General features: G+C 36.1%; 1 protein-coding gene across 2 annotated transcripts in view; it reads left to right on the top strand.

Annotated features, from left to right (window-relative positions):
• Nucleotides 1–14,340, top strand: part of FNIP1 (folliculin interacting protein 1) — a 121,364-nt gene that overhangs the window by 65,520 nt on the left and 41,504 nt on the right. Inside the window, exons 6-10 of one of the 2 annotated variants that reach the window (XM_027547064.1) lie at nt 846–937; nt 5,108–5,191; nt 6,368–6,439; nt 7,360–7,495; nt 10,505–10,706. In XM_027547064.1, coding sequence (XP_027402865.1) covers nt 846–937; nt 5,108–5,191; nt 6,368–6,439; nt 7,360–7,495; nt 10,505–10,706 — 586 coding nt within the window. The remainder of the gene's footprint in view (nt 1–845; nt 938–5,107; nt 5,192–6,367; nt 6,440–7,359; nt 7,496–10,504; nt 10,707–14,340) is intronic. The other variant, XM_027547065.1, reaches the window with a different exon arrangement.

Here is a 14,340-nt window from a genome sequence, read left to right as displayed (position 1 = left end):
ATGAAAGCTAATAAGCTGCTTTTAGGACTACAGCGTAAATTCAGATTTTTTTCTATCCCTTAAGTTTGAAAGTTAATGGAAGCCAGATTTTACCTCCTAGCTCTGTTGAAATATACCATGATTTGATACAATTACATATTGCAGAATGATTACTACCATAGCCTTAGCTAACACTGCCATCGTCACATAATTACCATTTCTTTTTTTTGTGGTGAGAATTTTTTAAGATTTACTCTGTTAGCAACTTTCCAGTATTGATAATGCAGTATTATTAGTTAGTAGTACACTGACACACAGAACTTGTTAATTTTATAACTGAAAGTTTGTACCCTTTGACCATTATGTTCCCTTTTCCACTCCTCCCAGTCCTTGGTAACCATCACTTTGCTCTCTGTGTTTGGATTTTTATTTTTAAATTAAAATAAGTTTTAAAAGTTTGTATTTATTTTAATTTTTTGGTTGTGCCTCATAGCTCCCTGTATGTTAGCTCCACATTCTGAAGCCTGTTGCAAATGGCAGGCTTCCCTCTTTTTTTCATGACTGAATACTAGTCCAGTGTCTATACACACACACACAAACATGACCATCTTTTTTATCCATTCATCTGTTGACAAACACTTGGGTATAACTGTATTCCAATAAAATTTACTTTACAGAAACAGGCAGCAGGCTTAATTTAACCCTCAGGCTGTACCCAACCCCTGATTTAGATGACTAGTTTATAGTACTGATAGGGAAACTTAAATATAATGTTTTACACTTAAAATTTTATTGAAGTATACAAAGAATTGCCATTAAGAGCATAAAATAGATTTGGTATTCATTTTTTTCCTCCTTCCCCTTAGGCTTCAAGACAGTCTTGAATTCATTAATCAGGACAACAGTACATTAAAGGCCGATAATAATACAGTCATTAATGGACTACTTGGAAATATAGGTAAAATGGTTTTGTATGTTTTAAAAATGTTCTTACCAATGTAGATCTGTTAAAATTTCACCAAAGGATTTCAAATACTAGAAGTGGAAAAGGGATTTAAATTGCAAGTATTTATAATATTTGTATTATTTGAAAAATATAATTTTCTTATATTTGAACTTAGTGTTTATTTTGTATCTGAAAAAAGGGAACTGCTGAAGAAATATCTGATTTGTTTTTTGTTTTTAATTTCGATGCGTCTTTGAAAAGTACTTTTGTTGGGGTAAAAAGCCCTTACTAGTTCTCTTGAATAGTTCAGCTGAGGGAGACAGGGATTATACTTTCTCCCTTTCCTTTTCCACAACCATATTAAAGTAATTTTGTTTACTTGTTTTTGTAAACTGGTGCTTGTTTTTGTGACTTGTAATTCACAAATTCACTTGAATATCTGTAAGCAGATATTCAAAATTTGATGTTTTTCTTAAGAGATTTATTATAATAGTAGCTCATTTGGTAATTTGTTAGTTTGGTTAGTTTGTTTTGATTATTTGAAAGTGAAAGTCTCTGAGTCGTGTCTGACTCTACCACCCTGTGGACTGTAGCCTGCCAGGCTCCTCTGTCCATGGGACTCATCAGGCAAGGATACTGGACTGGGTTGCCATGTCCTCCTCCAGGGGATCTTCCCAACCCAGGGGTCAAACCAGGGTCTCCTGCATTGCAGGCGGATTCTTTACCAACTGAGCTACTGGGGAAGCCATTTGTTATTTAAGTTCAGCATTTTAAAGTGACAAACTATTTCTAAAATATCTGGTCCTTTGTTGTATCTTAAGAAGATCAGCTAAATTACTTCTGACCATATTTCCAGTGCATACAGAACTGAAGTGTGTCAGAGTAGACAGCAGTTAGCATAGGATAAATATTTTCCTCATTCCCTGTTGAGTAAAAGCTTTTATTTGTAATTTCAATCAATAGATATCAGTTATACATATTGAAAAGTTTTTTTCCTCCCAACTCTAACATTATAGCATTATATATTTTTAATAATTCATGTTCATTCAAATAGCAACCATTTATTAACTACCTACTGTGGGCTAGTTACAATGTCTGGCATGTGATTTAGAAAGCATGCATTTTATAGAAAAATAGAAGTTCTACTTTTGCTTAACTCGATTATTTCATTCATTTTAATAAAGTAAAAATATGACAAGTGTTTTTTTAATAATTTGACAGTTTTCAAAGTTAAAGGGGCTTATTAAAAGCTGTTTAATAATAAAAATCCATTATCATGTATAAAGGTAAAGTACACCATAGATGCTAGATATACTTAGCTTTTCTGTTTTAATATGGAATACAAAAATAATACATTTAACAAAGCATAGACTTTTTCATGAACAGCTTTTTCTTGTACATTCTTAATTGTGAATCAAGGATATTTGAATATCATTTCTTATTTTCTTTAAATTTTCAATTAATCAACGAATACTTATCAAGCACTTATTAAATGCCAGGCACCTCTGCTAGGCCATGAGAAACCAGTGGTGAACACAGTTCCTGCCTCAGTGGATTTATAGTTAATTTACTGTGATACAGTATTCAATTATAGTATACTATAGTTAATTCTTGGGTGAGACTAAGAGCATGATGTGTTAGAAATGAGCAGGAACACCGTGTTCAGTTTTAGAGAGTCAGAAAAGGCTTTCTTAAAGCCTTAAGCTTGAGCTTAAACTTGAAGAATTTGCCTGACAGTTGGGACAAGAAATGTCCCAGGAAAAAGCAATAGCATGTTCATAGATCTAAGTGCAACAGATACAATGAGTGTAGAAAGAATGTGAATAAATCAATGTGGGTGGAGCACAGTGTGAATATGAGTTAAAGGAAGTGAAAAGAAGTAAAGAAATGAGCAAGAGTCAGATCATGATGGAGACTATGGGCCGCCACACTGAGAAGTTTCAAGTTATTCTTTGAGCAGTTGGGTGCCAGGGAGAATGTGTTAGTTTGGGTCTTCCACCTGATTTTTAACAGGTTCCAAGACAAGAGTAAACATGCACAGATTTTAGTACTAATAAATAATAATATTTATTACTATTTAGTGAGAGAAGAGGAAGCAGGGAAGGGTTCAGAGAGCCCTCAGATTATGGTGTAAGTTTGACCTTAATTGAAGGAGAGGAATAAAAGCTTGAGTGGATGTGTTTCAGCATGCCACACTAGTCCAGGGAAGGTTTGATAAGGCTGTGGACAAGTCTTTGAGTTATACTTGGTTGTCAGAAGTGACCCATGTCTTGCTAAAATGGGCTTTACCTTGTTATACCTGCTGTGTTCAGTCATCGACTAGGAGCAGGCTGTGGGGTATGTGACCTTGCCCAAATCTGGCAATGGATTTAAAAACACAGCAGCTGGGGTGCTTGGCCAATTTCCATCCTTATAACTGGAGAACTTTGTGGTGCATTCTCAAGGCCACCACGGAGGAGTTTTCAGAATATAGAAACGTGATCAGATCAGATTTGTATCTGCAAAAGAATATTCTAATTGCTTTGGGAAAGGACTCAGATGAGCCAGTGGGATTGAGAAAAGACCCATATTAGAAGACTGCTTATAATAGTCCAGTGACACATAATGGGGACCTAGAATAAGATTGTGTCAGTGAGGATAAAGAGTTGTTGAGAAGTTTGTTGGGAGAAGTACACCAGTAATAACATGTAACCCCATGAAAGGGTTGCAGGGTCCCCGAAGAGGGTCCTTGGACCACATTTTAAGAACTGTTGAACTACAGGATTAGATATATGGGGAGAAGGGAGAAGAGTTCTGACAGTATTTAAATGTTGATGGAAAAGAAGGTTTATAAGGAGAATGAGGTTGGAAATAGAGGCGATACTGGTAAAGTGAGATTTTTGAAGGGTCTAGCTGATTTAGAAGAATTAGCTATGAAAGGGAGGGAGAGAGGGACATCTCGGGATTTTTCACTAAGGCCTCGCACAAAGAAAGGCTTGAATAATATTACCTATTATTACTGCTCAGGCAGGAAGGAGGCAGGGATGAGTAAGAATTAAGTCTGGAGATAGCAGTGTAGGAAAACGAGAGTTCCCGTATGGTGATTCTTCTTGTATACACACATATACGTATGCATACTGTAGGAGACAAAGTCATATACTCAGAGTAGGGAAGAGTAAGGAATGAGATTAAAGAGAGCAGGTAAGTTTTAAGGTAAATAGGAAAAGTTGAAGGAAGAACTGAACAATGAAACATGGAAGGATTGCTGCACATTCACTGTAATTATAGAAACTCTTGTTATAGAAAAATACCTACTAACAATTTAAAAATACATTTGTCACTTTTTAAAACAGTAAAGCCGTCAGTTCTGTCCTAGATCAACCTCCTAGGTGGCTCTTTAGGCCATCTGGATTAACCCTAACTAATAAGTAACTCAGGTGCTTGCTTCCAGGCTGTAATGTTACGCTCTCTCGGTCTTCAGACTCTTACCTTCTCTTGGTCAAGTGTGTGGCAGCTACTACCTTGAGCGGCCTGGGAGTCTGGCCCTGACAGGCTGCATTGGCTTTCCTGCTTCCATAGTGGCTGACCTCTGCTCTAGGAACTCTGGTTTCTCCCATTAATTTATAATTTAGCACTAGTTTAGAAAAATCAGATTCATATTTACTTGTCAGTAGACCCCTTTTCTTTATTTGCCCTTTGTTTTATGTTGTGGTCAGCTTTTTCAGCCAAGCGTTTAGGTGGTTTTCTTCTTAATTTTAGTTACACAATACTCTGTAATATTAAAATTGATTTTTAAAGGATAAATTCATTTGGAAAATATCAAATTATGTATATAACATCACTGTGCTTTTTTAATCTTTAAAAATATTGTTTTAGATGAGAAAGGATTGAACATTTAATATAATTTTTACCTTATATAGTGGAAGCTTATAAAATAATTTTTACCTTACATAGTGGAAGCTTATTTTATTACTATTTGTGGACTTAATAGGCATGAAATTATTATGGTGTCATAAGCCATGGCCAGAGGGAAACCATCCTGTTTCAAAAATAGGAAGTCAGCTTGAATTATTCTTACTTAAAGATTTCCATTCATATCTGTTGGTCTGCTTTTGTGCTGCCTTAGCTCACCTTTTATTCCTGACACATCGTGGCTTCTCTAACAGCCCTCTTTCATATGTATTTTACGTTTTTGCCATGTAGGTCTTTCACAGTTCTGCAGCCCCAGGCGGGCATTCTCTGAACAGGGTCCGCTCCGCCTGATCAGGAGCGCCTCTTTCTTTGCAGGTTTGCCGTGTGCTGTGTGGGTAGACTAGTTGGTGTGCCCCAGCGGCTAGAATTGATAGTTATGCTGTGGAAACAAGAGAGTAGAGAAATGCATTTGGGGACGGTGTGCAGTTAAGAAAACGTTGCTTAGGAAGTTTAAGGACTTAATATCTTTCTATTGAATATGTTGTTAAGGTTTCCAGAAACTAAGTTATGAGTAGAAATGACATTTTCATGAAATTTCAGTTTGTCATTTCTTGCCTCATTATGTATTAATGATTTTAACTTTAGAATCCTAAACCAAAATATAGTATGAACGTTATTTCTTAAAATACCAGTTGAATTTCTAATGTGATACTATCTTGTTTCCATGGCTGAGTAGCTTTTGTATCATATAGTTCATCAATCACAGAAAATACTGTTGTTGTGCAATTTCTGATCTACACTATTCCATAAGAATGATTTTTCTTGGAGCTAAGATTCAGATGAACAAGCACCATTATATTCTATAAAAGGCATCTCTGACTGTATTTGTTTATATTGATATCACTAAATAGATGATTGTAGACTGTGTTCATGCTTCTGTATCCAGGAAGTTGTATCCAACTTCTTGTTTTAATTAGTATGTATTTTCCTTAGAAATATAAACAATGTATAATAGTATAGAAAATTTGGAAAATATGAGAAATAGGCAAAAAATATGTATTAGCCATTTTGTCAACCAGAAGTACCTCCTTAGTTTTTGTTTGTTTTAAAAAGAAATTGGGATTATACTGTTCAGTTTTCTTAATTTTTATTATAGAATTTTAAAATGTACATTTATATAGGCAGAAGAGTAGATTAACCGTCATATGCCAATCTCTTAGCCTCAGCAACCATTGTTCTTTACTGGTCAGTAGCTTGCCTTTTTATCATGTAGTAGTATATTGTGAATATATTCATGTCATTGAATGTGCTTCTAAAATGCTTATTTTAGTCACCCTTTGCTTCTTTATATATTATGTCACAGATTGTTTACACATAGATCTCAAAGCTTGTTCAACTGAATAATAGCTCTTGGTGTTGGGTTTGTGCCATGCTGTTGAAAAAAATAAAGGAATGCAATGAGATGAGCATGATTTAGTTTGCTATTTTAAAAGGAACATCAACCTGAACAGCACTGTGTTTTATAAGTCACAGTTTTGTCTTGATTCACAGTTCACAGCAACCCAATGGACATGCCTGGAAGAGAACTGAATGAGGACAGAGACAGTGGCATAGCACGCTCCGGTAATGATAGGTTCATGTGTTAATCCGGTTTTTATGAGATCACCGTTACCTGACATTGATTTCCTTTTTAATCTTTGTTTTAATCATTTAATTTTATGTGTACAGTTTGTTGGTATTGATAGTAGCCTAACAAGACAATTGTAGAAACAGCAGAGATAAGTATTTTAAATTAAAATTTTTTTCATGTTTAATAGTAAAAATGTGCCTGATGGAGCATGGCCTGGATGAATACACACTCAGTCAGAAAAATAGTATTTCTCAAGAGACTGTTTAAATAGCATAGTAGAAAAAATACATTTGCTTACATCTGTTTTCTCCTAACTGGGTTTAAAATGTCAGATTGTCTCTTGCCCAGAGAAACTTAGATATCTTGAACCAGTGTTATACATATTTCTTTGAGATATCTACTCTTCCAAAATTTGTCTGACGAAGTTTTATTGAAACATTCTGAGGATTTAAGAAAAAAACAAAAAACAAAAAAACACCCACCCAGATTACATCCTTAAAGAGCACAGGTTCTAATGAAAGATTAGCGAGAAAAATAATCTTAGTTTATTGTATGAGGTGTTCTGTGATAAACCTGTGCAGAGAGGTTCATCTAAGCTTGGAGTCAGTGTCATCACCAAAGGAATAAAGATTTATTTCAAAATAGCATTTTCTTCTAGAGTGGGGTGGGAAAAAGTGAGGATGGCAAAAGGGTATCAGGATCTCTTACTGAATCACTTTTATCATGTGATTTTTTTTCTGGGACCTTGCTCCAACAATGATATATATATATTTTTTAATGGAGATTTTAGAGCTTCATTCAGCAAAATGGAAATTTTGAGTCACTGTTATTAAATTTATTAAAAAGAAATTTGTTCCTGTTTTTAGTTATTATTAACTTAAAAATTGTACTTGTTCTTATTCTGACTTGACAGCATCTCTCAGCAGCTTGCTTATTACACCATTTCCCTCTCCAAACTCCTCACTTACCAGAAGTTGTGCCAGCAGTTACCAGCGACGCTGGCGACGTAGCCAAACAACAAGTTTAGAGAATGGGGTATTTCCTAGATGGTAAGTTGGAGCTTTTATTTTACCACAAGATTGACTAGTTCCTTAAACACAGTTTTGTATGTTAAAAGTCTGGACTTGTATTTTATATTTTTAAAGTTTGCAACTGGAAAATTTTAAAGTGTATTACTTTTTAAAAAATTGTGTTATATTATGCATAACATACAATATACCATTTTAACCATTATTATCAGTGTAGTTCAGTGGTGTTAAGTACCTTCACATTGTTGTGCATTGATGACCATTCACATTTAGAACTTTTTTTATCTCCCCCAGCTGAACCACGCATGAGTCCATGGGGTCACAAAGAGCGGGACACGACTGAGCAACTGAACTGAACTGAACCTCTGTAGACATTAGGCAGTAATTCCTTCATTCCTTCCTCCCTTTAGTCCCTGGCAACTACTATGCTATTTTTTTCTTTGTAAATTTGACTACATACATCATATAAGTGGAATCATAAAATTTTTATCCTTACATACCCAGAAGTGGAATTCCTGCATTGTATTATAATTCTGTGTTTTTGAGGAACTGCTATAGTTTTCACCAGAACACCCCACCATTTTACTTATATTCCCACTAAAAATGGCCAGGTTTTTTTTTTTTTTTTGATTGCTCCAAGCTACATGATGGATCTTAGTTCTCTGACTAGGGATTGAATCTGTGCCCCCTTCATTGGAAGCATGAAGTCCTAACCAGTGGACTGCCAGGGAATTTTCACTCCCCCTCCCCACCTCCTCACCGCCCCCCGCTCCACTAGAAATGCATAAGAGTTCTAATTTCTTCACATCCTCACCAGTAGTTAATTTCCATTTTTTAAAATTAATAACTATCTGTAGGGGTGTTAAATGATAACTCATTGTAATTTTCATTTGCATTTCTCTAATAGCTAGTGAAGGAAAGTTATGACCAACCTAGATAGCATATTGAAAAGCAGAGACATTACTTTGCCAACAAAGGTCCATCTAGTCAAGGCTATGGCTTTTCCATAGCCTACAGTGGTCATGTATGGATGTGAGAGTTGGACTGTGAAGAAAGCTGAGTGCCGAAGAATTGATGCTTTTGAACTGTGGTGTTGGAGAAGACTCTTGAAAGTCCCTTCCAACCAGTCCATTCTGAAGGAGATCAGCCCTGGGATTTCTTTGGAAGGAATGATGCTAAAGCTGAAACTCCAGTACTTTGGCCACCTCATGTGAAGAGTTGACTCATTGGAAAAGATTCTGATGGTGGGAGGGATTGGGGGCAGGAGGAGAAGGGGACGACAGAGGATGAGATGGCTGGATGGCATCACTGACTCGATGGACGTGAGTCTGAGTGAACTCCGGGAGTTGGTGATGGACAGGGAGGCCTGGCGTGCTGCGATTCATGGGGTCGCAAAGAGTCGGACACAACTGAGCAACTGAACTGAACTGAACTGAATAGCTAGTGATGATGTTTTCATATGCTTATTGGCCATGTGTATGTTTTCTTTGGAGATATGTCTGTTCAGGTGTTTTACTCATTTTTTAATCAGATGTATTGTTGTAGCAGTTCTTTATATACTTCTGAATATCAATCCCTTATCAGATACATGTTTTGAAATATTTTATACCATTCTATTGGTTGCCTTTTTATTTTGTTGATACGTCTTTTGGTACACGTGCGTTTGTGTTCAGTCAGTCGTATCTGACCCTGGACTCTGTGACCCTATGGACTGTAGCCCGCCAGGCTCCTCTGTCCGTGAGATTTCCCAGGCGAGAATACTGGAGTGGATTGCCATTCCCTCCTCCAGGAGATCTTCCTGACCCAGGGATTGAAGCTACATCTCCTGCACTGGCAGGCAGATTCTTTATCACTGAGCCACCTGGGAAACCACTTTAGATACACGGCAGTTCTTAATTTCTGTGTCGCCGGATTTATTTTTTTCCTTTGCTGCTTTACTTTTGGTGTCATCCAAGAATGTGAAAGTGAAGTCGCTCAGTCGTGTCCAACCCTCAGCGACCCCATGGACTGTAGCCTTCCAGGCTCCTCCATCCATGGGATTTTCCAGGCAAGAAATCACTGCCAAATCCAGTGTCATGAAGATTTTATCCTATATTTTCTTTTAAGGGTTTTATAGTTTTAACTCTTCTGTTTTGGTCATTGATCCATTTATTGCATGCTTTGAGATTCTAGTTTTTCATGTTTCTATTCAGGCAAATTCATTCATTCTTGAAATTTTTTTTTTAAATCTGTGTTAAGTATAAGTAAAGATGATGAAGCTTGATTCCTTTTTTATTCACTCCCTTTATTCCTTCATCTTTGACTTTACTTCTGGAATCAAAAGGGAGAAGTAGATTCTAGAACAGTGAAGAGATTAGACTCGTCTATAAACCTTGAAATTCAGGCTCTTTTAGGTTGGTTTTACACTGGGGTTACTTACTTTTTTTCAGTTCAGTTCAGTTCAGTCGCTCAGTTATGTCTGACTCTTTGGGACCCCATGGGCTGCAGCATGCCAGGCCTCTCTATCACCAACTGCCAGAGTTTACTCAAACCAACACTACAGTTCAAAAGCATCAATTCTTCAGCACTCAACTTTCTTTATAGTCCAACTCTCACATCCATACACAACTACTGGAAAAACCATAGCTTTGACTAGATGGACCTTTGTTGGCAAAGTAATGTCTCTGCTTTTGAATATGCTATCTAGGTTGGTCATAACTTTTCTTCCAAGGAGCAAGCGTCTTTTAATTTCATGGCTACAGTCACCATCTGCAGCGATTTTGGAGCCCCCCAAAATTTAAGTCTGTCACTGTTTCCATAATTGAACAAAAACGTTTCCAATCTGACTCTATTATTTCTTACAAAAATATGAATATAAAGGAATAGCCAATATATTTCTCAAAGATATACATAATTGATACGAATTTTTAGATTTACTTGATAAAACACTGCAAGACCTTTAGCTTGCCTACATTTAATTACCAAGGAGATTGAATTGTGAATTTAATCATTTTCATATTTTTAAAATTAAAAAAAACATTTATTTTTAAGGTCTATAGAAGAAAGCTTTAATCTGTCAGATGAAAGCTGTGGCCCTAACCCAGGAATTGTGAGGAAAAAGAAGATTGCAATTGGGGTAATCTTTTCATTATCCAAAGATGAAGATGAAAGTAACAAATTTAATGAGTTCTTTTTTTCACATTTTCCTCTGTTTGAAAGCCACATGAACAAATTAAAGAGTGCAATAGAACAGGTAAGCATAACCACGTTTATGGTTTGTTTTTATTTTTTATTTTCCTTTGAATCTTATTCTCATTCTTTTGCTTAAGCATTGTCTTTATTCATGGCAGAAAAATTAACAGACTCTGTGCAGGTACCCTACAAAGTGACCTGGGAGACGCAAAGTAGACTTCACTTCTTTTTTTTTATTAAACTTTTTATTTTGTATTGGGGTATAGCCGATTAACAATGCTGTGATAATTTTAGGTGAACAGCAAAGGGATTCAGCCATACATATATGTATCCATTCTCCAAAACTCCCCTCCCATCCAGGCTGCCACATAATATTGACTTTAGCTCTTTTTAAGGAGCTTATTGCCTAAAAAAAGATCTAAGGTCATTTATCCATTCAATAAATAAATATTTGAGGGCCTGTAATGTGGCAGGCCTGTTCTAGCAACTGAGGATAAGAGTGAAAAAGAGCAACTCTCTAGATCATGGGGCAGCAAATAAATGAGTGTGTAAGATTTTAGATGGTAATAAGTACTATGAAGAAAAATAAGAGAAAGGTTTTTATGGAATGCTGGATGGAGGATTACAAATTTTTATAGGATAGTCAAGAGTGCTCCTGATAAAGTCACATATGATCCGGAGATACAGAGGAAATTTGGTATAACCATCTGAGACAAGAATTTTACAAGTAGAGGCAAAGGAGTAAGCCTGATGCTTGGGCATCGGTAGGGAGGAGTAAGGAGGCCAAAATGGCTGGGGTAGAAGTCGGACTAAATCATGTAGGGCCTTACAGGATACCATTGTACGAGCATGGGCATATACACTTAAGAAAGATAGGAAGCCATGGGAGTGTTTTGAGCAGGAAAATGACATAATTCATGAGAATCACTTTTACTGCTGGTGGAGAATAGATTTTCTAGGGGCAAAGTTGGATGCTTTGGAATCAGTTACAAGGGTGTTGCTGCTGCTGCTGCTGCTGCTAAGTCATGTCAATTGTGTCCGACTCTGTGCTACCCCATAAATGGCAGCCCAACAGGCTCCTCTGTCCCTGGGATTCTCCAGGCAAGAACACTGGAGTGGGTTGCCATTTCCTTCTCCAGTGCATGAAAGTGAAAAGTGAAAGCAAAGTCGCTCAGTCGTGTCTGACTTCTAGTGACTCCATGGACTATAGCCTACCAGGCTCCTCCATCCATGGGATTCTGCAGGCAAGAGTACTGGAGTGGGTTGCCATTGCCTTCTCTGAGTTACAAGGCTATTGAAATATAATTCAAGTGAGAGATGATGGGTAGTCAAACCAGTTTCATGATGGAATTGGTGAGAAATGGTTGGATTCTGGGTATATTTGAAAATAGAGCTAATGAGATTAGCTGATGGACTGAGTTGGAACTGTAAAAGGAAGAATCATGGCGATGGACTGGGATTTTTCTTTTGAGCAATAAGATGGATGGAATTGGCAGAACTAAAATGGGAAAACTACAAATGGAACGGGTTTGGTGGAGGAAGATCAGGAGTTTGTTTGCGATGCCTCCTGGACATCCAAGTAATTGTGAGTCTAGAGTTTAGGGTCCAAGCTGAGCAGTCACCAGTATATAGATGGTATTGTAATCTAAGAAGCTGATTAAGAGGGAGAGGAGATCCTGATTTGTGGAGCATTTCAGTAGTTAAATTTGGAGGAGCTGAGAACTAGCTAGGGAGACTGAGGATTGCCCATTTAAGTAGGAGGAAAAACAAGAGAGAGTACTTTTGGGGTAAGCCTGGTGAAGAAAGTGGTGTAAGAAGGTAGGAGTGATCAATTATGTCAAATGCTGCTCATAGCGCATGTAATAAATTGATGTAAAGAAAGTTGTGAATATAAGATAGAACATAAGAGTAAAAAAGAAGGAAAAGCAAAGTGTCTTAGGAGTTCATAGGGAAGAAAAATGACTTCCTTCTGAGAAGATGTTTCATTTGGACTGCATCTTAAAGGAGTTGTAGAATTTTTTAAACACAGTGCTTTGAAAAATGGATAACAGAGTAACAGGGAAAATTGCTATCTTTGCCACCCAAAGATAAGTCATTAACATTTTTCTGAAACTCTTACTCAGACCTTTTCTATGCATATTGTATTTTACTTGATTGGGACTGTGCTGTGTTCATATTGTTTTTATTACGTGCCTGTTTTGAAAAATTCATCCTTGTTAACATGTACATTTCTCATTATAAATGGTTCTTAAATATATTTTAGTGGCTTCCCTCCATTTAAGTTAATTAGGCCATATCTGGTTTTTCTCAGCTATAGCTACATTTCAGTTAACATCTTGGTGAATTTTCCAGATTATGTTTTATGAGATTCCTATAAGTTGAATCATTGAACATAACTAAATTTCTTAATCCCTGTGACAGAATTCAGAAAGGAAAGGATACAAAAAGTAGTAGTAGGTGGTGTGGCTAACAGAGTTAATGTGGACCGGATCACAAGGAGTCTAGAATGCTTGCAAGGATTTTTGACTTTGTTAGACTGTCTTCAAATTGTGCTCTAAGAAGGTTATTATGGCAGCATGTTTGAAAGAGACTAGTAAAAGAAACAAGAGATGCAGGAGCAATTAGAATGGTCTAGAAAGCAGAGGGTGCATTTCAGTAACTCATTAGTGCCTGAGGATCATGTGCCTCTAAAGAAGGCACTATGTTAGTTATTCACAACAAATCTATTAAAAGACAAATAGATCATTAGCAATACCTTTTTAGTGAGCGATGAGTAAAGTCCATTTTCATTTTTCAGAAGTTCAACACTCGTGACATTTTCTTCAGTTTGCTACTGTGTTTTTTGTAGTCAGTTTTTGCCAAAGTCAGTACACAGAATATTAAGCCATGGCTGAACTGACATTTCAGTTACAGGGAAAAGTGTTTAAACTTTGTATAAAACTTGAAATATTCAAGCAGTACAGAACTCGTTAGAGGTTACTTTTTAAATGTTTTAATGCTTTGTTCCTTCTGCACCCTAAAGGGCACATTGCAGCTGTATATTTGTTCATGTTTAACAACTCATTTCTTTATAAAACTGAAAGAGCTGAGTGAATACTTTCATATAAATGAATAGAACCTATTCTATAGTTAATTAATCATAGACTATAGTAAACATTGAAATACCTACATAAGATGTTCTAGGGCTGTTTTCAAATGATCACTTATTTATATTTTAAATGAAAAACTATAGATTCTGTTTCTGAGCACTGTGGGAGTTATTTCAAAGTCTGCACTACCTTTTGAGATCTATAATGTAGTTAAATTTATTTCATAAAGTTAAGGAAGAATATTGGTCAATTCTAGCCAAAGAATATTTACTTCTTTATAAATTAGGAGTCTCTCAGCAGTTTGTGAAAACAAAAATTGTCACTTTTACCTTATGAAGCTTTCAGATGTACATGAATGATTCTAGTCTAACCTTCTCTTACATATATATTTGAATATTAAAAAAATTAATGTGTAATTACATAAGTAATGTAGAATTACATTATCTTTGAAAAAGTTTTAAAAATTTCAAAGTTCTTTCTGATAACCATATTCTGATCTTTTTGTCTACCTAAAGTAGGTCTTCTAAACCTTGGCTAAATATCTTTTTAAGAAGCAAACATTACTAATAACTTGAGATATCTTTCAGTAGAATATTTATGTTTTAG

This window comes from Bos indicus x Bos taurus, chromosome 7 (genome assembly GCF_003369695.1).
Source record: "Bos indicus x Bos taurus breed Angus x Brahman F1 hybrid chromosome 7, Bos_hybrid_MaternalHap_v2.0, whole genome shotgun sequence".
Classification (NCBI taxonomy): Eukaryota; Metazoa; Chordata; class Mammalia; order Artiodactyla; family Bovidae; genus Bos; species Bos indicus x Bos taurus.
Note: the sequence above shows the minus strand (reverse complement) of the source record. Positions and strands in the feature narration are given on the sequence as shown.